The 23,095-nt window shown below is 54.6% G+C and overlaps 1 protein-coding gene across 3 annotated transcripts; it reads left to right on the top strand.

The window, feature by feature from the left end:
- Positions 1–3,425: 3,425 nt before the first annotated feature.
- Positions 3,426–22,442, top strand: Pfkm (phosphofructokinase, muscle). Of its 3 annotated transcripts, none has more exons than XM_004638604.2 (22): positions 3,426–3,665; positions 9,375–9,448; positions 10,292–10,369; positions 11,673–11,862; positions 11,988–12,153; positions 13,303–13,347; positions 13,692–13,800; positions 13,922–14,017; positions 14,221–14,313; positions 14,889–15,014; positions 15,892–15,956; positions 16,378–16,441; positions 17,118–17,267; positions 17,632–17,702; positions 17,986–18,073; positions 18,158–18,310; positions 18,706–18,870; positions 19,864–19,925; positions 20,142–20,253; positions 21,430–21,529; positions 21,607–21,712; positions 21,935–22,442. In XM_004638604.2, the coding sequence occupies exons 1-22, from the start codon at positions 3,581–3,583 to the stop codon at positions 22,077–22,079; spliced, it is 2,343 nt and encodes a 780-aa protein (XP_004638661.1). In that variant the 5' UTR covers positions 3,426–3,580; the 3' UTR covers positions 22,080–22,442. The 3 variants fall into 3 exon arrangements, with proteins under 3 accessions (XP_004638661.1, XP_023579386.1, XP_023579387.1); XM_023723618.1 differs by lacking the exon at positions 3,426–3,665 and adding an exon at positions 6,564–6,661; XM_023723619.1 differs by lacking the exon at positions 3,426–3,665 and adding an exon at positions 8,640–8,699.
- Positions 22,443–23,095: the final 653 nt, after the last annotated feature.

Consider the following 23,095-nt stretch of genomic DNA (forward strand, 5'->3'; position numbering starts at 1 on the left):
GCGAGTGTTGGGGGCTTTCTCTCCCCACCGCAGCCCCGGGGGTGGGAGACTGTTGTTATGGGCCTGCGAGGGATCTGCCGTCCCCGGGATGCGCTGCAGGAGGGATGAGAAACAGCAGCCAGGAGAGATGGATCGATCCATCTGCACGCTGATGGGCCAATTTCTGCTGCTTTCCTTTCCAAGCGCTTGGGCTTCTGTTCTCTCCAGTCACTGAGTCTTTTTCAAGAACGACAGGACTTTGGATGCTAACCCTCTAGTTGCGTGAGAGTGGTTTCTGCGCGTGTGTATTTGTGTTCTCACGAGGTGCGATTGTGAGGGCTCTGAACCCTGGTTATGTCCTCATATGTTTTAGGAAAAAGAGGCCATGGAGGTGTATCTGTATCCAGACCCATTTCAAATTTTATATATTTATGTGTCTGTAGTGTGCATCCATTCATTACTGGTTTCAGAGAGTATTTGTTGAGCTCCTGTTACGTGTGCTGACTTCCTCAGGCTTTGGTAGGCTGTGATCCCTGCCCTGAAGGGTTTTCAGTCTAGTCTGAAAATGTGACGTTAGCAGCCAGTCATCTAGCCCAGTGGTCCCCGCGAGCTTTTTTTGCGGAAAAGATCTGATAATAGGTATTTTGGGCTTTGCAGACTTGTGGGTCTGTGCTGCCTTACGGACCCTACTGCAGTTACCATGTGAGGGAATGGGGTGACGTGGTCGTTGATCGTTTCCTCTGGGTCTTAAGGCTCGGTGTGGTGGTGCGCACCAAGACCCCAGCACTCAGAGGTGGTGCAGGAAGATCATGTGGAGTTCAAGGGCAGCCTGCCTTGGATAGCAAGACCCTGGCTCAGAAGAGTAGCTGTGACTACAGCCTCGTGCCACCACACCTAGAAACACTAAAATTTGAATTTTGTGTATTTTTCACAGTCGAGAGATAGTTTGTATGATCATTTTTGCTTGTTACGGTGAGGCAGAGTCTCTGCAGTTCAGGCTGGCCTTGAGCTCACTGTGTAGCCTGCGCTGGCCTTGAACTTCAGAAGATCTTAGGCCTTGGCCTCCTAAGTACTGGGATAATAGGTGTGCACCACCACACTCAGCTCACAACCATTTAAAAACTGTAAAAGCCTTTCATAATTTGTTGCCATACAAAAACATGAGACTTGCTGGGTGTGGTGGTTCATAACTTTAATCCCAGTGCTCGGGAGTCAGGCAAAAAGGTCATTGCATGTTTGAGGCCAGCCTGAGCTACAAAATTAGACTGAACTGCATAGCAAGACCCTGTCTCAAAAAGACAAAAGCAAAACAAAAAACCACGAGAATGACTGATTGTGGCATATGGGCTACAGTTTACTGATTCTTGGTCTAGTCCAAGACACTTTTTAGAGCAGAAGAAGCAATTAAAATCCCAGTGTAGTACTGTCTGCATGCTAACTGGGCGATCCAGTTATGGGCTGTTGTGTAGATGCCCACAAGAACCCCTCTGCACCTTTGTTGATCAGTAAGAGTTCAAAGGGCAGTAAGGCTGGGACTGGGACTGGCCTTTGGTGGAGCAGGGTGTCCTGGGCAAGGATGCAGCGTGGCCAGCACAGACATGGAGATGACTGCTGTGCTCTTCAGCAAGGGTTGGGCAGAGGACCCCTGGGGAAGGCCGAAGCTTGAGATGCAACCCCAGGAGTGCAAACGTGACCGACCTGTCACTGCTGACTGCGTGTGGCTCCATCAGCAGTTGTGTCCCTTCCCTGCCCCTCCTCTCCTTCCCTCTCTCCTCTCCTTTCCTGTTCTTCTTCCCAGCTCTCCCTCTCGCTCTCCCCTTTCTGTATTCCTTAACCATGTTTGGGATCAGCCTTGCGGTTGTCAGGAAAGCTCTCTACCGCTAGAGTACTTTATGAGCCCTCTCTCGTGTGGCTTTTTTATTTACTTGCAGTGCTGAAGGTTGGCACCAGGGCCTCACACGTGTTAAACAAATACTCTTAACACTGAGGTATACCCTCAGCCCTTCATAAAAATTATTCTGAGATAAGGTTTTGCTCGATTGCCCAGGCTGGCCTCAAACTCCTTTTTTTTTTTTTTTTTTTTTTGCTGCTGTTGCTGTTTTGTTTGGTTTTGTGGCCGGCTCAGCCTGCCCTGGGTGCTGCATGTGTGCTGAGGATCACCGTGGTCCCGATCCCTGTGCTTGCCTAAACTTGCCTAAGCAGGCACTTTAGTCTGCTGAGCTATCTCGCTGGCCCTGGCCTCAAACTGTAATCCTCTTGCCTCAGCCTCCCATGTACCTGGAATTACGGACCTAAACCTGCCTCTGACTGCACCTCTAGCTGCATAATAGGACTGTGCGCATTCATGCCTGTCTATCTTGATGTGTCTCCCTGCATGCCTTGTGTTGGTATCGGGGTCTGTGTGTCTCTGGCCTGTCTCTGTCAGCAGCTGTCCTCCTGTCCCCAGAAGCAGCACAGAAATGGGAACTACCCTGAAAGCTCTCGTTCCTATATGCGACTCCCACCTCTGCTAAAGCCAGCACTTGTGAGCTTCTTGTGAAGCTTTGTGTCTTCAGCAGAGGAGAGACATAGGAGCTGCTGTAGCGAGCGGCCAGGGAGAGTCAGTGAGGACAGAAAGTGACAGGTTGTGGAAGGAAGCTGAGGGAGGATACAGGATTTGGTGACTCTTGGTTCTGAGGGGAAGCAGGACATTCATTTTAAATAATAGGTTTTATTTATTTTATTTTATTGGTACTAGGAATCGAACTCAGGACCTCATGCTTGCCAGGCAGGCCTTGTGCCACTGAGTTGTCTCCCCTGCCAATAATAGGCTGACTAAATGGAAGAGCGATGACACTGGTGGCATTTCTTGGACGTAGAAGTGTGCCTTGTGTGTCCTTGGAAGGGTGGAATCCCTAAAAGCAGATACAGGAGGGTGTTTCACTACTTGTGAGCATATTGTGTGTATGTGGCAGTGGTTTTGTGGTACTGTAACCATTGGTAATATGTGGTGTGAAGGGCAAGGCCTAAAGATGAGATCAAGAGGTCGCCTGGGATAGGAAGAGCCACAGAAGTGCCCTAACTGTCCTAAGAACAGCGCCATTGATCTGCCCCGGCTTCCAGCTCCAGCGTCAGTTTCTTGTCCCTCAGCCCTGCCCGGTCACCTGGCTCCACAGGCCCAGCTCTAAGCCATTACCAGCCCACCTCTTGCCCTCTACTTCTGCATTGCTGGTGCTGTTTCCCCCAGGAATACCCTCCTTCCTACAGGGAAGGTGTCCTGGGCTCCCGCAGCTCTCCTCATTTCTGTTCAGTCAGCTGCCCTTCTCTCTGGTCTTAGCTTAATCTCCAGATAGGTTGCAGTTGTTGGGAGGGAGCAGGCATAGGTTAGCCAGGACTTCTGCGGGCTGGGGCTCAGTTACTGTGACATTTCAGCTTGTGGCTCTGGGAAGGTGTGGCTTCACATTGGAGGAAGTCCAGAGCCCTGAGGCTTCATAGCTCTGCCCTGCTGCATAGGGAGAGTCTGCCCTGAGGCTTGAGCCAGGCTCACCGCACTTCTTGGGCAGGTTGCTCTTTGAACTAGCTGCTTCTTAACTGACCGTTGTTTTAATTTCTAGAGTGGATCATGACCCATGAAGAGCATCATGCAGCCAAAACCCTGGGGATTGGCAAAGCCATCGCTGTGCTGACCTCGGGGGGAGATGCCCAAGGTAAGGAGGAGGGGGCAGAGACACGGCTTGCACTTTCTGGAGCCTTTCGACTCTCGTGGGCCGCAGCTAGGACTAGACCCCCACAGGTTCACTCTGGAATCCAAGGCTTTCCTAAGATTCTGTTAGGACAAAATCCTCCGATTGGTGTTCAAAGTTTTATTTATTCTACTTTTATTTGCCCACATCTTCATAAGACCTGTGTCCAAGTTTCTATGAAGATTTGGGGCCATTTTGGACCTCTGATACCTAGAAGAGTAGTGTTTTCTCAAGCAATATTGGAAAGAAACTAAAGAAATAAAATTGTTGAGAAGGCAATAGATAGGTAGTTTCCTTCAAGAACCTGGAAAATGGAAAGGGAGGAGACCCAGAGCTGGCATTTGGTGAGCCCAGCTAGAGCTTTGGGTCTTAACTGTGGTTCTGGAGAATTCCTGCACTGCCCAGAGTTGGGCAGTGCTCTGGTTTCCCTAGATTTTCCTTCCTTTCTATTCACTAACCCCTTGAAAAACAGGGACCGTGACAGGCAGTGAATACAAATGCGTTAGGGGTGCAGAAGCAGAACACAGCCTTGTCTGGCTGAAGCCAAAGCAGCTTCGGAGTCGTGAAAGCCAGATATGTGAGAAGAATGAAGTGGGGGTGGGTGTTGATTTTCTTTTAAAAAAGCATCTTTTTTGCTTTGATTTTCTTGAATGCTCTAAACTGTAATATGTTGAAGAGGACCAGAGTCCCTTTGAAAGGGTTGCCAGGACATGGGTTAAGGGATGGAAGGAAGAGAGAGGCTTCAGCTCGTGTCCCCCCTTCTGGGCCACTGTCCCCCACCTTCCTTGACTTGGCACCAAGCACCTTCTTTGTAGTGAAGATACGGGTTTCCTCCAAGAACTTAGCGTTCAGTGGGGAGAGACGCTGCGCGTCGCCGGGATTCTTGCAGCACATAAATAACAGCAAGCACGCACGTGCCGGTCGGGTGGAATCCACGTATGTGGTGAAGCGACAGACCTGACTGGATCACCCGCACTTCACAGGGCAGCCTTCAGGCAGCTGGTCCCATTGCTCAGATCTTTTGTGCTTGGAAGACTGGCTTCTGGCGAGTAGTAGACACTCTGAATTCATTGTTACCAACTAGAATGAGTTTCCTTGAGTTTAATAAAGTGACTGTGTCAAGCAGGCTGATGGGTGCTACAGAAGCGTTAGTGGAAAGAGTCTTTGCTCTTATGCTGTTTCTTACTATATATTAGTAGGACCAGACTTTATATATGTGAACGAGCATTTGGTTCGTAATAACGGGGATTTGTGTTACAACTCCGAGAATTTTAGAATGAAGAAACTAGGGGAGGGCAGAGAGGCTTGAATCTAGGCGGTGACCAGCACAGCAGCGTACAGCCGGCGGGGCTGGAGCAGGTCCTGGCCTGGCTTCTGCCACTCTGTCTTCTCTGCTGAAGAGCCCCATGCCAGTGCGGAGACCCTCAACACACACTTACTTGTGCATGATGACGCCGGGCCTCAGAAAAGTGCTCTGTGGGCTGACTCATCCAGTTGGGGTGGAGCCGGCTGAAATACCTGCAGGACAGATGAAGGCAGAGGGCTCTGTGGAGCGCGAAAGATGGAGGAAAGAAACAAAGCAAACAACAGCAGAGGCCTAGGGTTAGCTTGGTTGCCAGAGCGCGACAGAGCCCTCCCAGCTTCCGACCCTAAGCAGTGAGACCCTGGCTCTCTGGGCTGCCTGGCTGCCCTAGGGCAAGGTCACCTTGCATGGAGGCAGGGGCTCTATGAAAAGCTGATTTCTGCAGGAACCAGCTGAGCCCAGGCCTGTGCAGCTCCCCTGTGACCCCTGCGACATCTCAGGCACTGTCAGCAGGACTGAGGCAGGTAGAAAGGGAAGCTCTAGGGAGGCCATGAGACGAGACCGAGCGCCCACAGCAGGTGGAGTGGTCCCGCTGAAGGGCCTGCTCCCCTGCGGGAGTGGGCTCCCGGAGTTTGATGGCCTACATTCTCCTGGGGAGAAAGCCCGGAAATCCGTTCTGTGGCAGTGCCGTGGGTCACTGAGAAGGTGAGCCTGAGCTCCACGAAGCCCACAGAAAGCGCCCCTCCGTCATTTCCCGAACTCAAGAAAACTAATCTCTTGAGATGTGCCAGTGGCCAGGCATCAGCCTGAGCTAGAAAGCCAAGAATTCGGAGATGCTGGGTGATTTCAATACTATGTTCTAATTCCCTTTCCTGCCCAGCAAAGGGCCAGCCCCCGAACTGGGCCGTGTTTAGTGTGACATTATCAGTGTGTCCTGCCCCATAAGGTCCCCGGGGAGTCGCCCTAGTCCTGCGTCTCCAGACGGCCATCGTTCCAAATGCGTGTATGTCCTGTTGACAGGCCAGAGATTCTTTCACGTCTCTGGATCACTGTTCCAGAGTTTGTACTTTACAGGTGCATGTCTGTTAGAAAGTGTCATTCCTTTCTAACAAACGCTTACTCGTAATTTTAAAATGTTAAAGCTCTGGTAGAAACCTCCTAGAATGAGGTTTTCAGAAGTTGTACGAAGTGATTTTTCCCCATCGTGTCAGAGACCCCTGCCCCAGCACTTCTGCCCCTGACCTCTTCCCCTTGTGCTGTAACTGGAGACTCCGAGCTGTGTGTTGATAGATGTCCTGCAGAGCCCTCCGCTGCGGCCAGAACACCTCCTGTGTGGTGCCGGTAATCTTATCCTTCGTCTTGCCACTAACACGTCAGGCAGCTGCTCTAGAAGGCTATTTAGGGCAACATGGAACAGCCAAAAGAGCCTGGCCAGGTCTGGCCTGGAGCCCGACTAGGCCAGGGGGGCTGGATAGGGTTGTCTGGAGAATTCCTGGGACTGCTTGGCATAAGCCACCCGTGAGGAGTAGCCTGTGTTTTGGGGGCATACAGAGTTTGAGGCACAGGTAAAGAGGCACTCTGCAGTGGGTGTTGCAGTTTGATTTCTTGGGCGTCACTCCTGAGAGGCGGGATGGACTCTGGAGTTGGCACAGTTGCGGTAAGAAGGTGTAGGCAGGACAGAAGAGAGTCTCTTACCATGAGGCTTTCGTGCCTGGCAGCTTGCAATGTCTCTGCCCGCCGTGGTGTGTGCCTGCCTTGGTCAGCGCAGACAGTGTCTCTCTTCTCTCACATCCTGAGAGCTGGTCTCGCTGCTGAGGAGACGCGCCTTGTGCTGCGTTTCCAGATATCTTCACCTGACGTCCGCTTTGTCCCGAGCGCCAGCCTTTCAGGGCAGGCTTGTTCCTTAGCTCAGATGCCCCGGAAAGCCTCCCCACCCTGTGGCCGCCCTCAGGCTGCGTCACCCATGCTGCCAGTTACCTTTCGGAGACGTAGATCCTCGTGTCCTCAGCACTCAAAATTCAAGATTCTCCAATATTGCAACCTCGTGCTCCACAGTCTGCGGCGTTCGTGGGTTCCCTGAGCCCCCATCCTCCATGGATCCCAGATAAACCCTGCCTTACAGAGTGAATCCACTTCACATACCACGTAGACGCCTACTACCTGTGCAGCTCACCTCTTGCCCCTTCCTAACTTACATTTTACTCTTCACTCTTTTTTTTTTTTTTGAGACAAATTTTGGTCCAGGCCAGCCTCGAACTCATGGAGATCCTCCTGCCTCAGCCTCCTCAGTGCTGGCTATACGGGCATGTGCCACCATACCCAGCTCATTTTACTCTTTATAATACTGACTTGTCTCTGGTTATTTCTTGATCCTTACCTTTGTGCTGTTCCTCCTGCCTAGAATACCCTTCCCCAAGTTTTTGACCTGACAGAGAGATGTAAGGGAAGTGTGTTCTGTAGGTCTCGGACGTGCTATTTCCCGGCATTCCTTGCCAGGCGAGACGCCCTTGTCCTCGTTCCCACTGCTCTGCACGCACCTCTCTATAGGTGCCAGTGCACCATGCTGCATTCTTTGTGTGTCTTGAGATTGCTGTCAAACCCTGGTCCTTGGCCTCCGGATTCTGCTCTGCCCATTGCACCATCCCCAGGGCCCAGCACAGCGCCTGGAGGAGCCCGACAGCCGCTCGGTCGGGGTTCGCTCATGACTGGAGCTAGTCGCTGGGTGACGCTGCGTCAGCAGGAAAAGGAAAAGGAGAAGACTTTCTGGGCTTGTTCTATTCATTCAAGCTAGCGTTGGACTATTCAGTAGTTTCTAATGACTTTAGTCTGACGCTGAAGTTTTTCTAATTGCTAGCTTTCCTGGGGCTTGTAGTCTGTGATACTACTCTAGGCAGGCTTTAAGGGCCACATGAGCTGATTTTAGGTGGAAGCAAAACCATGTAAGGGCACACGTGAGAGGACGGTGCCACCGTGCACGAGGAGCCAGTCCCTCCTGTCTCTCACGTGCTGTGTCCAGCCAGGTGTGGTGGTGCTTACCTGTAACCCTAGCATGCAGGAGGCTGAGGTAGGAGGGTTGCAGTGTTCGAGGCTAGCCTGGGTTCCCCTGGGCTGTATAGTGAGAGACTGTCTCAAGAAACAAACAAGCAAGTGAGACAGCAGAGCCATCATGACTGCAAGCGCCACGCTGAATTTCATCACAAGGCAGTACAGGACGTCTTCGGATCTCGCAGTGCTTCATCAGTATCGGTTCCTAGTGATTGTTGCTCCTTAGTTCAGTGTCAGTGTTGTCCCTAACGTGGACCCGACGCGAGAGACACCCAGTTCCCGCTGTGTGTTGGGATGCGCTGGCTGCCCCACTGCACTCTGACAGAGCTCTTGTCACTGACTAGCTCCTAGGAAAGGGGTTGAGGTTCACCTGCGGAGAAGTGGAAGACCGCTGCTCTGCATTTCAGACCTAGTTGTTCCTTGCAGTGGAAGCAGAGAGAAGACAGTTTACAGCGTCTTGATCAGTTCCCAAACAGCTTGCGGGGGGCAGGGGGGCGGGCAGCTCTTTGCTGACTAAGCAAGTGCCAGGAGCCGGGCTCCCCAGCGTTGTGCCCTTAGTCACAGCCTCTCCTGGCAGCATGGGAGTCGGAGAATCACAGCTGGGGCACATACGTGGAATGAAGGCCACTCAGATGACTGCTGGGCCGCACGTATGTGCACGTCTTAGAGAATTTGCTCTCCAATAATATATGTATTGTACTTGGAAATGAACTGTGACACATCAGATCATCAGACTACAGAAAGTCATGTTTTTTTGTCCCCCTCTACTCCAAAGAAACTCCTGAACCCGGGGGTCGAGATTCAATGCAGAAGACCAGGGAAAGCCTAGAGTAGCCATTGGGATTTGAGCGGGCATGGTACCTTTAGCAGCGTTAACTTGGGCGTTTAAACTTCATTCAGACCTCAGCGTTCAGGCGCCCTAGCTGCGGGGCCGTCTCCGCTCTGAGCTTCAGTTTGCGAGTCTGCGCAATGCAGGCCACGCCAGGGCTGTAGAGGTGACGTGGTTCAGGGACATGCTGGGGAGGTTGTCGGTGGTGTGCGGCCCCCTGGAGACAGGCTCGCTGTTCTTCGGAGCTTGCTTTTTTTGCCCCCCCCCCCCCCGCCACTATCCTTCAGGTTGTCCTGGCGGGAAGCGGGGACGGATGGGGGAAGCAGTAGGGTCTCAGGAGCTCGGCTGACACTGGATAGTCTCTCCCCTCAGAGGCTTGGGTGAGGAGAGTGTCTAGCTTCAGAGAAAAGCCTGGCTTTCGCCAGGTGCCACTCCAGTGGATGCCAGGGCTGCCAGTCTGGGTGCAGCCATTGCCTGACGCCTTCTCTCCTGGCAGGTATGAACGCTGCTGTCCGGGCTGTGGTTCGAGTTGGTATCTTCACCGGCGCCCGGGTCTTCTTTGTCCATGAGGTGGGTCCCTGCCTCGTGGTCTGTCACTCTTGCTCTGTTCTCCCTGTCCTCTGCTCCTGCCTCCTGCCTGTTGTCCTTTTTCTTGCCTCCCTGGCCCATTTCTGTTTGCTTTTCCTTGGGTCTTTGTCACCACAGGCCCCTCCCCCTGCCCTTGGCCAGAGCGGTGATGCTGAGACCCAGGTGTTGCCCTGGGTCCTCATGTTGCCTGTTGGTGTCAGAGGCAGAAGAGTTATTCTCACCTCCTTCCACCTTCTTCCACCCAGAAACTGAAGCGGGCATCCTTAGTCAGGGCCTTATCCTCTGCTGGGGCTGCAGCAGGGAGCGGTCACACTGTGTGCTTTGAGTTTGCCTCACTCTCCAAGGTCCTGTTTCCTCCTCAGCTTTCTCCCCTCAGTTCTTTCTCATGCTTTGCCCGCCATTCTTCCTATGATGACTGTCTTCCTTTTCTTGTCTCACATTTTATAGTCTTATAAAAGACTATACTAGGTCACATTTCTTTCCTTCCCCCTTCTTTTTTCCTTCATTGTTATCAGAGCCATCTGTTACCTAGTCCTGCTGGGGAGCAGATTGAAGGAAGTAGGGTAAGACAAAAACAAAAGCTAGAATTTCCGCATCAGGAGTGCTGTTCTGATGTTTCACTAGGAGAGTAACTACAGTAGTGTGTTGGAAGAACTGGTGCCCCCTCTGCAACCTGTGTTAGTTTGACCACCTCACGAACATCCCGTGGCCACTAGTGCAGGCAACGCCTTGAGCCCCAGAGAGCATCCCCTGGTAGCTCGCCTCAATGGTGGAGGTTCAGGGAGCCGCCAGTCGGAGGCTGCATGGGTATGCTGTGTCTTACAGGGTTACCAAGGGCTGGTGGATGGTGGCGACCACATCAGGGAGGCCACCTGGGAGAGTGTTTCCATGATGCTGCAGCTGGTACGTCCCAAGCGTGCTGTCCCATGTTTGTCCTGTCCTGGTCTCGTCTCCCTGGCTGGGCTCCTGGGCTCCTTGGTTCCCAGCCACGTGGCTGGGGGGAAGGGATTAAATGACAGGAGAAGGGCTTCTGTTTACCCTTTACTCCTTGCATTCGGAAACATCACGCTGGTCTCCTGCTCAGGGGTGGGGAGGGCGAACGGCCGTGGAGCTCTTTCTGGAAAGGTCACGGTGAGACCTGGGACCTGGCACGGAGTGAGTCCTCATCTGGGGTCATGGGGAAGGGCTGGCCCTGAAGTAAGCTTAGCAGATGGACAGAGCCAGCAGCAGGGCTGATGGAGATGAGCTGGCCCCAAGCGGGGCCGCACAGAGACGCAAGGGGCTGTGTGCCTTTTGGAGACTCAAAAAATCCAAGAAACATGCTGATGGTTTTAAAAATTTGCAGTCCCTGGCTGGGGAGATAGCCCAGTGGTCTAAGTGCTTGCCTGGCAAGCACAAGGACTCAGGTTCAATCCCTAATACCACATTCTGTGCTGGCCCCACTGTGCCAGTGGAAACCAGGCTTGGTGGTGCACACCGGTGATCCCAGTGCTGGGCAGGCTGAAAACAGGAGGATCACTATGAGTCTGAGCTGCTGTACTGAATAAAATAAAAAAAAAAAATTGCAGTCCTTTGCGTTACTTTATGTATTATTGTTCTAGGTTCCTTTTAATGGTATCAGCTGTGGGGTCACCTGGTAGGAGCAGCGCTATTTGTTGGTTTACTAAAACCTGACAAGCTATGAATGTATCTGCCGCCCTAGACAGCGATGGGGGAAACTTAGCGTGGGGCCTCTAGTGAAGGTGCTATGCAGGAAGGGATGACCCAGAATGCTGCGTTATGCCACAGCCCCAGATGTCCAGGAGCTGAATGGTTTACGAGAAGCCCAACTCTGCGTTTCTTTCTTGGGGTGTCAGTGAGGCACTGGGGGTGTTAGGCTTCCTACCTACACCTTGAGCTGGTTTTCTTAGGAATGGTTGGGTGTTACACTTCCTGCCCCGAGCACCACTCTTCAGACGTGGTCACTTTGGTGGTGAAGTCTTTGGTGAAGTGGACAATCTTAGCAGCGCTGCACCATGTAAAACGGAACACGCAGATGACCCGATCAGGTTTCAGCCAACGAACAACTGAGGGATGTCAGGGTCCTTCTTAGGGAGTCACATGGCGTGTCGGCTCATCCCAGGACTGGGACGGGGGAAATCCAAGCGTACTGAGTCCAGATCGGACCATGTGGTCTGGGGAGTTGACTTCTTCCTGTCCCCTGAAGGGCGGCACAGTGATCGGAAGTGCCCGGTGCAAAGACTTCCGGGAGCGTGAAGGACGCCTGCGTGCTGCTCACAACCTGGTGAAGCTCGGGATCACCAATCTGTGCGTCATCGGGGGTGACGGCAGCCTCACGGGGGCCGACACTTTCCGCTCTGAGTGGAGTGACTTGCTGAGTGACCTTCAGAAGGCTGGTGAGATGTTACTCCTGTTCATGTGATTCGTGCGCATGTGCACATTTGACTCCTCTCTCAAGCGACCCACGTGGTGGGCTGCTGGGGGCCTCACCTTGGGGCTCCTGCTGTGTCACCCATTGTAGGTAAGATCACAGCTGAGGAGGCTGCAAAATCCAGCTTCCTGAACATCGTGGGGCTGGTGGGCTCAATTGACAACGACTTCTGTGGCACTGACATGACCATCGGCACCGACTCCGCCCTGCACCGCATCATCGAGATTGTTGATGCTATCACCACGACTGCGCAGAGGTAGGGGCTCCAGGGCCACTGGGGTGGTGGTGCAGGTCAGCAGACGGGGAGGGGCTGGCGAAGCCCCGCGGCATCTGAGCTGCAGCGGCCGGTTTTCTGGGTTTAGAACATGTATTCTTAGCTCAGAGGTATCCCAGAATACTGGTACTGCACGTTTCCCTGAACCCACAGGCCCTGCCTTTTGCTGCTGCCTGGCTCCCTATCTAGACATGGAGCTCTGAGGTCTGGAATTCCTGTGGGCTCTCCTGCATTGGTAGTACAGCGGCACCTTGGTTCACGAACCTTCTTGTCTGCAAACAGTTTGGTTGGAACACAGAAGTGTTTAGCAAATTTTTTTAATTCACTTCTTTATATGTATTTGGTATATGTAGGATCTCCCTACACAGCTCAGACTCATAGCAATCCTCCTGTTTTCAGCCTCCCTAGTGCTAGGATTACAGGCGTGCACCACCATGCCCAGTCTCGTCTCGGTGGCCCGCTCAGCGCCCTCAGGGGCGAGCCAGGCATGGCATGTGGTGTTGGGGATTGAACACTGGTCCCTGTGCTTGCCTAAGCCAGCACTTAGTCCACTGAGCTATCTTGATGGCCCTCAAAATTTTGTTTTTGTTTGTGAACTCTATACTAGGTGACAGACATGACCGTGAAAAACATCTTTCCTGCACGCACATGAATATGGCCATCTTTTGCAGCATTATGGGATGAATTATGTTCACGAACTGAGGCTATGGCTGTATGCAGACTGAGTCAGGTCCAGGGAGCCTGAGCCTGAGCCTGAGCTACCCCTTGCCGTTGTGTCCTGGAGGCAGTAGATGCTGTGAGCGCCACGCGAGGCGTTCGTGGCGAGGGGCCAGGGTGCCACGTGTGCAGTGACAGGCAGAAGGGTGAACCCATCCCGGGTGATCGACAGGACCAGTGTAGCCCAGTCTCCTCTCCTTTCCTCTCTCTCCCCTTCGTTTCCCATCCCCTCTGGAACAGAGCCTCCGTACCAACATCTGTTAGTGCTGGGTTTTCTCAGGCTTGCAGAGGAGGACACCTGGTATGAACGTGTGTCCCCCAGGTGCAGGGGTCAGCTAGCATAGATGTGGGCAGCGATGGCTGCTGGCCACAGGGACATGGGGACAGCACGAGTCCTATGCCTGTCTCTTGCAGCCACCAGAGGACGTTTGTGCTAGAAGTGATGGGCCGCCACTGTGGGTAAGGTTTCCACTCTGACTTCTACAGCCCAGGGAGTCCCTGTGCTCTTCCTAGAGGCCCGGCGGCCTCTCGGAGCAGCACACCAGGGCATGGACGTGCTCCTTGTGGCCCTGCCCTTCCCCTGCCCGTCCACCTCCCTTACTTAGCTGCATGAGGTTGTACACTGAGGCATGCTTGCAGCACTGGAGGATCAGAAGCCCCTGGGACAGGGATGGGGGGGGGGGCGCGGTGCCTGGCCTACAAGCCTGGGGCTCTGCATTCCCCCCAGATCTTGCATAAGCTGCAGGACAAAGCGACTTTGTGTGCAGAGTGCAGTTCCCACTCTGACGCTGACTCTCCCGCAGGTACCTGGCTCTGGTCACCTCTCTGTCCTGCGGGGCTGACTGGGTGTTCATTCCCGAGTGTCCACCGGACGACGACTGGGAGGAGCACCTCTGTCGCCGGCTCAGCGAGGTGCCTTCTGCTCGGAGTGTCCTCACCCTTCCCACTACCGATCTGTCTGTTTGTCCATCTGCCCATCTGTCCATCCCTCAGTTTCAGTCCTCTTACTGTGCTGCGTTTGATTCTTGACCAGACAAGGACCCGGGGTTCCCGCCTTAACATCATCATTGTAGCTGAGGGTGCCATTGACAAGAACGGAAAACCAATCACTTCCGAGGACATCAAGAATGTTAGTAGGAGTGAAACCAGAGGAGATTAGCCCCAGCTGGCCCCTGTGTCCCCCTTGGGCCTTCTGCATGTTCTGGGGGGTCCCTGCCTGTTTCCTCCTACTAGAAGCTAGAGTAAGCCCAAAGCCCAGCCCTCTTTGGTGGCTTACCTCAGTGGCTGCTGTTTTATCTTTGTGTCTCTGGTATCCCTTTCTCGGTCTTTCAGCTGGTGGTCAAGCGCCTGGGATATGACACCCGGGTCACTGTCCTAGGGCACGTGCAGCGAGGTGGCACGCCATCCGCCTTTGACCGAATCCTGGTGAGTTGGCAGGGTGCTGGCCTCTGTGCTGCCAAGCCCGGCCTTGCCGTTCTGCCCAACTCCTGGCCCTGGCCAGGCCGTGCCTCTCCAGCTTCCCGGGGTTCAGTCCCTTTCCCCATTTCCACATGTTTGGGAGTCTCTTTTACAGAAACGAGGGGAGACTACAACTTTCCTGGTGCTGAGGACAGCATCTTAGAGCTCTAAACATCAGTGGAATTAGTGCAATCTAACCTTAGACCGTTTGCACCTTCTTATCCTGCTTTCAGAAAGAGTTTCAGCCCACCTCCTGGTTTGTCAGTGTGAAGGGAGTTTTCTTAAGCTCTGGTACCCCACGGGTCTCTGTAGTGGGCTGGTTCCTCCTGAAGCACTTGGAGTCCTCGGGGTTCTAATGGCAGGAGGAAGGGTCCTGCAGCTTAGGGTGACACCTGGGAGGTCAGACCCAGGACGTTCTTGGATGGCGACTGCGAACGTGGATCTCAGCCTGAGGATCTGGAAAGGGCGCTGAACATCCTGGCCCTCTGGCTGGGCCAGGCTGGGAAGCTTGATCCAGACTCCTGTTCTCTGGACTCCTGCAGGGCAGCAGGATGGGTGTGGAGGCAGTGATGGCATTGCTGGAGGGGACGCCTGACACCCCAGCCTGTGTGGTGAGCCTCTCTGGGAACCAGGCGGTGCGCCTGCCCCTCATGGAGTGTGTCCAGGTGGTGAGTGCCAGCCCCGCCCCGATCTGAGCCCCTGGCTGGGGACTCTTGGGAGATGAGACCAACTTCCGAGGCCTGGCGTGGCCAGGGGGGAGCAGGAGCCACGCGGGGACAGAACATAGTGGGTCGCACCCTCTAGCTGCAGGGCCTGTAACTTCTGCAAGCCTCCCTTCTCTGCAGGAGTCGTGGTGACCCTTTAGCTCCTAGTACCTGCCCACTGCGCCTTCACTGGACGCAAGGTGGTTTCTCGCCTGACACCAGGAGCAGGCAGCTGTTACTGAGTTCAGGCTGGGCAGCCTCTGTCCCTGCATCTGCCGCCCTGGATGTGCTGCTCTGCACGCCCGCTTGCTTATGGGGACGAAGAGAGCACATACAGCATGCAGAGCCGGTCCCGGGACATTTGGCTCAGGAAACGCAGGCTTGGGTTTCAGGGGGCTCGCCTGCCCGGCCACCGCGTGAGCGCTGTGGCTGGGAGCTGGCTTGCAGCAGTGGCTCGCTTCTCATCGTGTCCTCACCGGCCTCTTCCAACTCATCTCTAAACTCAAGTGTTAGACTCAGTCAGAGAGCAGGAATTGTGCCCCAGAAGCGCACAGCAGGAGGCTCTGTCTTGCTGGGTTTCCTTGGGATTTTCTTCATTTACTCCATTGTTAAGGGTGGTCAGAGACGCTGGTGAGGCGTGGAGAAGATGGCACTATTCTGTGAACCCTTTCACTCTGCCCAGAATTCTAAAAATTAAAGAGAAATAAAGACATTACTATGAGTTTTTGAGCACAGAGAAAGCAGGGTGTGCAGTAGGCGGGGTCCAGGCAGTGCCCAGGTGCGGGCCTCGGGGTGCAGCCGTGGCGGCCCAGAACCTAACTGTTCTGTGCTCCTCCCTCAGACCAAAGATGTGACCAAGGCCATGGATGACAAGAGGTTTGATGAAGCCATGAAGCTGAGAGGCCGGTAAGGACATGATGTGAAGCTTGCTAGCTACAGAAGTCAGATGCCAGGATGAAGCTCCGAGTCCGTAATCCAGGCCCCAAATACGAGCTTCTGCTTCTGCTTTGCTTATCTCTGCAATGGTTTCTTCCTCAAGAAAATTGGCTGAGGGGTGACCAGGAGGGTCAGCCTCTCGTAGTGATTTCCAGTGTGGACCCCGCTGGATCCTAAGCTTCTCCGCCCAAGGGACAGTCGCTTTTGGTGCTGAGGGCAGGAGTGCCCGGGGTGTGGGATCCATGAGCCTCATGGCCCTGTCCAGTCCTACTGTCCCCCATTCTATCCGTAGACATTTGTTCTACGGAACTTTAGTCTGGGACCCAGTCTTTGGACTAGGGTCCCCAAGGCTGAGAGGAACGGCCCGAGACCCCTGTCTCTGCTTTTACAGGAGCTTCATGAACAACTGGGAGGTGTACAAGCTCCTAGCACACGTCAGACCCCCAGTCTCTAAGGTACTGCGGTCTGCCCCTTCCCCTGGGCCTTCTGCCTGCCTCAGTTTCCTCGTGAAGGGCCACCCTGAGTTCGTGCTAGCCAGGCTGTGCCGGTCTCTTCCCTGCCCAGGACTCCTCAGTGCTGGTCCTGGGCTGCACCGTGAGCCCTTCTCTTCACCACTCCCCACACTGGCCCAGAAGATGTCCCCCAGCTTAGGACTGGCAGATAGCGCACAGAGGACCGGGAAGAGGCTCAGCTAGGCTGCCCTCCAGGAACAGCCCGCCTCAGTCTGTCTGAGGCACCTTTTCCGTGCAAGGAGTGGCTCTGAAGGTTTACTCCGTCTCAGAACTCCTGGGTGGCTTCTTGAATGCACAGATTCCCTTCAAGTGGCAGAGGGCAAGGGCAGGCGGGTCTCAGGCTCTGTCTGTGGGCTGGGCCATACCCGTCCGGGGTCACACCCGGGAGCACTGCCCTGGGATGGCCCTTGTTTGGTATGTGGTGATAACGGGTCAGAGAGCAGCTTTTATTTGCTGATTTCTTGTCAAGGATTTTGCCTCTGCAGCAGGAGGTAGCAGCTCTGCTGCCGTGCCCTGGGAAGGGATGCGCGCTGCCGGAGGCCAATGTCCCGCTCCTAGGGTGGAATGGGCTCAGGGTTCGCCTCTCGCTAACTCCCCCCCCCCGCCTTTTCCTGCATAGAGCGGTTCGTTCACAGTGGCCGTGATGAACGTGGGCGCCCCCGCTGCGGGCATGAATGCCGCCGTCCGCTCCACCGTGAGGATCGGCCTGATCCAAGGCAACCGAGTGCTGGTTGTGCATGACGGCTTCGAGGGCCTGGCCAAGGGTCAGGTGCGGCCCGGGCGCCTACCGTGCGGGCGTGGGGTGGTCTTGGGAAGATGGGCACAGCAGGGAGACTAGCCCATTTTCTTCACCTCCCTGTCCCACATCCTTCTCTCTCCTCTCCCAGGGTTAAAACCAAAATGAATATTTAATTTTAAGAGAGTAAGAACAGGCGGAGCTGGGGGAACCAACCATCTCCCCAGTCCTGCTTGCGAGTTCTGAGTGAACAGCAGGGGTGTGAGGAGAAGCCGATACCTTGTGTTGCCCCTCCAGTGAATGGGGACTCTGAAGGGGCCAGGCAGAGCCCCGGTGGCCCCGTCCTGGCCGAGCTGGGGTCCTGGCTACAGTGTGAGTCATGTGGCCTTCCTTGCAGATTGAGGAAGCCGGCTGGAGCTATGTGGGCGGCTGGACTGGTCAAGGTGGTTCCAAGCTCGGGACTAAAAGGTATGTGGCACTGAGCAGCGCCTGCTCCCAGTTACCCCTTCAGTAGGTACCTTGAGTGCTCCCAACTGGTCTGTGGCCAAGCTGCTGCCCCCTCCAGCTCCTGGCAGCTTCGGCCAGGGGAGACTGGCCTATGCGCTGTCTTGTAGCTCTGACGTTGGCCTTAGTTTGGGGTAAGTGGGTGGGAGAGAACAGCAGGTGCAGGTCAAGAAGCGGTAGAACACTGTTCTCCCGATCCTGCTGTCTTTCCCCCCAACTTCCACTCCCCTCCCATTGGTGACACTAGGACGTTACCCAAGAAGAGCCTGGAGCAGATCAGTGCCAACATAACCAAGTTTAACATCCAGGGCCTGGTCATCATTGGAGGCTTTGAGGTGAGGCCCCGCGCCCCCTGCCCTCGCCCTCCTGCCCTCCCCTACCCCTTGCCTGCCCCCACTCCGCTGCTCTCTTCTTCTCAGGCCTACACGGGTGGCCTGGAGCTAATGGAGGGCAGGAAGCAGTTTGATGAGCTCTGCATCCCATTTGTGGTCATTCCCGCCACTGTCTCCAACAACGTCCCTGGCTCGGACTTTAGCATTGGGGCTGACACGGCGCTCAACACCATCTGCACGGTGAGGACCCACCACCGCCTCCACGCCCATCGTCCAGGACTCAGCATGGAAAGCGAGCTGCTTTGTGTGGTCCCAAACTGGGCGATATTTGAAAAACCGCTCTTGCAGCCTGGGCATGCGTACAAATGTTGATGACATTCATTCTCCACGCCTGCAAATGAGTCCAATGCCGCCATTTTTTCCTCTTCTGAGGCTATTATTTTCCAACTTTGACATTAAGGAGAGGTAGAGCTTTCTTCCTTCTACGGTCTGGCTGGTGAATCCTCCCCATGCCATGCCAGAGCTTGAGGAGGCCTCAGATTGAGAATGTCATTCTAGAGTTAATGGCAAGGGCTGCAGCGGTGGCACAGACTGGCCCCCAACTCCGTCTTCTCACTGTGACCCTCTCTTTGCAGACATGTGACCGCATCAAGCAGTCCGCAGCGGGGACCAAGCGCCGCGTGTTTATCATCGAGACCATGGGGGGCTACTGTGGTTACCTGGCCACCATGGCAGGACTGGCAGCTGGGGCTGATGCCGCTTACATTTTTGAGGAGCCCTTCACCATTCGAGACCTGCAGGTCAGTGGCCGCCCAGCGCCTGCTGAGGAGGCTGTCCCCTGCCCCAGTCCAACCCCAGCTGTCCCCTCCTCAGTCACCTGAGCTGGAAGAGCTCGGGATGAGGATGGAGCAGAGTGTCCCATGTGCAGGTTTTACTTTATCCTTACAACATTTATGCAAAGAAGGTAGCCTCTCGAAACTGCAGGTGAGAAGGGTTTAAACTAAGTGAGCAGGTAGTTCAACTGCTGAGAAGGTCAGCGGCCTGTCACATCATGCTGTCCCTCAAGACTTCCCTCCCTGCTGGTCCATTTGCAAGGGAGAGACCCTCTCCACTCTGACTTGTGTTTCACAGAGGGGACCCATGATACTATTTTCCCTGATGCCAGTTCACTGGGGAGAAGAGTCAGAGTGGAGCTTTGGCAGTAGGCTGCGGTGCATCCTCATTCGGGTCCCGGCCAGCCCCTGCTTGGAGCGGAGGGCAGGAGTCTGCCTCCTTCACACCCGGCTCAGAGTGCAGATGAAGGAGTGTGAGGTCTCACTGCTTTCTATAGAAGAAACAAGGAAAGACCAAAGCTGAGCAGAGTCCGCTCCCTGAGAAGGCATGAGTGAGGGTGAGGGCTGGCACCGACACTGCCGTGGCTGCTCTCATGCCCGGCAAGTCCTGTCTCAGTCCTTTTCACTCCACATTAAATAACCTTCCAGGGCTTCTGCACCAAGCTCCACCCTTCTCCTTTGCAAGGGTTTTTGAGTCAGGGCCTCACTAAGTCACCAGGTGCCCAGACTGGGCTTGAACTTACAACCGTCCTGCCTCGGCCTCCCAGAGTGCTAGGATTACAGGCGTGCACTGCCATGTCTGGCGCACACTGAACTTCTTACAGGACTTAGGCACAGCTCAAGCTGAGACTGTAAGCAGCTCTCTTCTGAGGCCCATCCCCCAGGAAGAGGAGGACTAGTGCTGTTGCTGGAGTGAGCATACTCATGCCCAGCCTGGCTCAGGCTCTGTTTCATTTTCAGGCAAATGTTGAACATCTGGTGCAAAAGATGAAAACAACTGTGAAAAGAGGCTTGGTGTTAAGGTATTGCTCCCTGGTGTGCTCCTCAGAAAAAAAGGGGTTTGGGCCATTCTAAACACGGAGTGGATCTGTGGCTGGGATGCTGCCCACCCGCCCGGAGGGACCTGCAGAGCTGAGGGAAGCGAGTCTCCTCCCTGAACCCGGGGAGGGGTAAAGCAGCAGGAGGTGCAGAGGCAGGCGGGGGCAGGCAGCCCCACGGCTTTGGGTTCTGCCCGGCAGGAACGAGAAGTGCAGCGAGAACTACACGACGGACTTCATCTTCAACCTGTACTCGGAGGAGGGCAGAGGTATCTTCGACAGCAGGAAGAATGTGCTTGGCCACATGCAGCAGGTAGGGAAAGCGCCCAGTCATGCTGCGGCAGTGCTGCCTGCCGGCCAGGTTCCTGCTGGCACCCCTGTCTGCAGGCACGGGGCCCCACCACAGCAAGGGCCTGCAGTCTCCTGGGTCAGACTCAGAGCATTGCTGGGAATGGCTTTGGAGATGACGTGGTTCGCCGCCTGCCCTCGGGAGAGTTCCTCATGCTTGCCAATGTTGCTGTCGTGGGTGGCTGTCCTGGCACCCCAGACTCCACTCGCTCAATGTCTGCAGCGCTTTATCCTAACCCAACTTTAACAGTGTGTCCCCGCTACTGCGGAACACACTCGAAGGAGAGCCCTTCCTCCATGTGAGAGCTTCTGGTCCAGACAAGGAACGTGAAGTCCAGGGAGGGAAAGTAGAGTTCTCAGGGCCACTGCTCAAGCTTGGCTTAGAATGGGCTGGGTCTGTGGCCTGTGGGAAGAGCCCGCTGGGCCAGTGCAGGCGCTTGCTGGTGTTGAGCGCCAGCCGGCTGGGCTTTTGGGGAGGGAGCTTCCTTTCTATTGCAAACACTCTGTCTTTACCTCACTCTTGGGGTGCCTGGGGCCTGAGGCCCTGCCCATCCCGACGGCCTCGGCTAGGGCCCCTTCATCACTGACCAGGCAATTCCTAATATGTGTATTTCATTTTAAATGAATTTGCCAGTGAGTACCTGCAGCAATGGGATTTTGTTGGATGTTTATGGAGCCTTACATTCTGTTTCCCTCCTTTGCACCTTCCCATTTTCTCTTACTTCAGAGAAAATCTGTATGTGTCCTATTATCCTGAGACTCTATCAAGGGCCGCTAGGTTGGGCACAGAGAGCACCTTCTCGCTCTCCCATCCAAGTACCGACCAGGCCCGACCCTGCTTTGCTCCCGAGATCAGATGAGATCGGGTGCGTTCAGGGTGGTATGGCCGTAGGCACCGTCTAGATCCATCATGCGAGGACAGCGGCTCCTGGGCTGAAGAGGGGCGGGGAACTGCGTGGGGCACCCCTGGGACTGAAGTGGATCTGGCATCTGCATGGTCCAGAAGAGCTGTGCTTTCGTCATTTTTGCTACTCTTAGTCTTGCCGAGGCAGCTTCCATGGGCCCCTTGCTGCCGTAGGGCCTCCTTTCACAGACGTCGCATTCTTGTAAGCCTTCCTGATATTTATAATTCTTTCTCCAGGGTGGGAGCCCTACTCCCTTTGACAGGAATTTTGCCACTAAGATGGGGGCTAAGGCCATGAACTGGATGTCTGGGAAAATCAAAGAAAGTTACCGTAATGGTAGGTGGGGTGCGAGGTGTCCCGCCCAGAGAGGCCAGCTCCCAGGACAGAAGCTGCCTGACCTTCCTTTGTCGCAGGGCGCATCTTTGCCAATACCCCCGACTCGGGCTGTGTCCTGGGGATGCGGAAGAGGGCCCTGGTCTTTCAGCCGGTGACGGAGCTTCAGGAACAGACAGATTTTGAGTGAGTACTTCTGACTGCTGGCTAGGATGGTCCTCCCCCGAGTAGTGCAAGCTTTCTTTTCTTCTACCTGTCTTCACTGCTTTTCTTTTAATCTAACCCCTGTTGACCTACCTACTTTGGGTCTGAGGACCATAACCTAAATCCAGCTTCTTCTGCCCAGTTTCTTCCCACGAGTTTGGTAGAAGTTGCTGGGGTTGTTAAAAGAGGCTCATTTCTTTGTAGGCACCGAATTCCCAAGGAGCAGTGGTGGCTGAAGCTGCGGCCCATCCTGAAAATCCTGGCCAAGTATGAAATTGACTTGGACACTTCCGACCACGCCCACCTGGAGCACATCTCCAGGAAGCGGTCTGGGGAAGCTACCGTGTAGAGCTCTGGAGCAAGAGAAACAGCTCATCTGGCCGTGGTCAGCTCGCCCCCGGCAGAGCCAAGTGCACCTCTTCGTAGTGTTAGTGCTTTCTCTAGGTTTCCTTTCATCCTGCCGCCATGACCAGTTCTGGCCAGGAGTGGGGGCGAGCCGGGTCGCCTAGATAGGATTTACCTAACTTCACCCAGCTGCTTGTTACCCAGGCTGTGCCCCTCTGCTGCCACTGCTAGCTGTCAGCTACTCAGAATTTTCCTAAAAATAAGCTTTATTTATTTCTTTGTGATAACAAGGAGTCTTGGTTCCTCTACCATGTTTACCACAAGGACAAACTGTAACTATACTAATAAAGGCCAGCTGGTCACTGTGCTTTTGGTTCTGCTGTTATGTTCTTACATGAAACGCAGCCCGTTGCTCCATGGGCTACACCTCACCAGGCAGACAGCACTCTGGGAAGACAGCCCGCGAGACTGCCCCGTGCTCTTTGCTGTGCCCATTGGGCTGTTTCAGCATTGTCAGGACACAGAGCACAGTCCTCGTCTGTCACCCTGCAGGAAGGACGCTCCTGTTGCCCTAAGCAAAGTGTCTCCCCTCTTCTCTACCTGCTGCCCAGGGCTGTACTTTGCCAGCCATCCCGCAGTCTCTGCTCTTTTAACATTACCCCACCCCAGAGTTTTTCCTTCTCGGTTTCCCCCTGTACTCCTTCCTGGATGAAAGCCAGGCTCCATCTGCCAGGAACTCCGTGGGAAACATGCACGTTGGAAATCCTGGATAATACAGCCTCTGCCGGCCCGGTTTGGCAGGTTGGTCGGACAGCTCACGGTCCTGCCCTCCGTTCTGTAGCAGCCCCTTCCTCACTGATGACATGCCCACGGAAGGCAGGTGGTCCTCAGGATTGGGACCACAGACTGTGTGCTCAGTTGTCAGGAGGCGGTCCTGTCATGACGCCAGGGTAAGATTAGCGTCTAGTACCTGGCTGTGGCCTGTACCTTCCAAGCTACCTCCTTTGCCTGATAGAGCAG

Source organism: Octodon degus, unplaced genomic scaffold, assembly GCF_000260255.1.
Source record: "Octodon degus isolate 3935 unplaced genomic scaffold, OctDeg1.0 scaffold00100, whole genome shotgun sequence".
Lineage (NCBI taxonomy): Eukaryota > Metazoa > Chordata > Mammalia > Rodentia > Octodontidae > Octodon > Octodon degus.

What these genes read in the sequence shown, in the direction of transcription:
- Pfkm (XM_004638604.2), top strand. Translation starts at nt 3,581, where the DNA reads ATGACCCATGAAGAGCATCATGCAGCCAAAACCCTGGGGATTGGCAAA. An exon ending in TCATGGAGTGTGTCCAGGTG is followed by an intron (nt 15,015 to 15,891) that starts GTGAGTGCCAGC and finishes CTCCTCCCTCAG; the next exon opens with ACCAAAGATGTGACCAAGGC. An exon ending in TGCTTGGCCACATGCAGCAG is followed by an intron (nt 20,254 to 21,429) that starts GTAGGGAAAGCG and finishes TTCTTTCTCCAG; the next exon opens with GGTGGGAGCCCTACTCCCTT.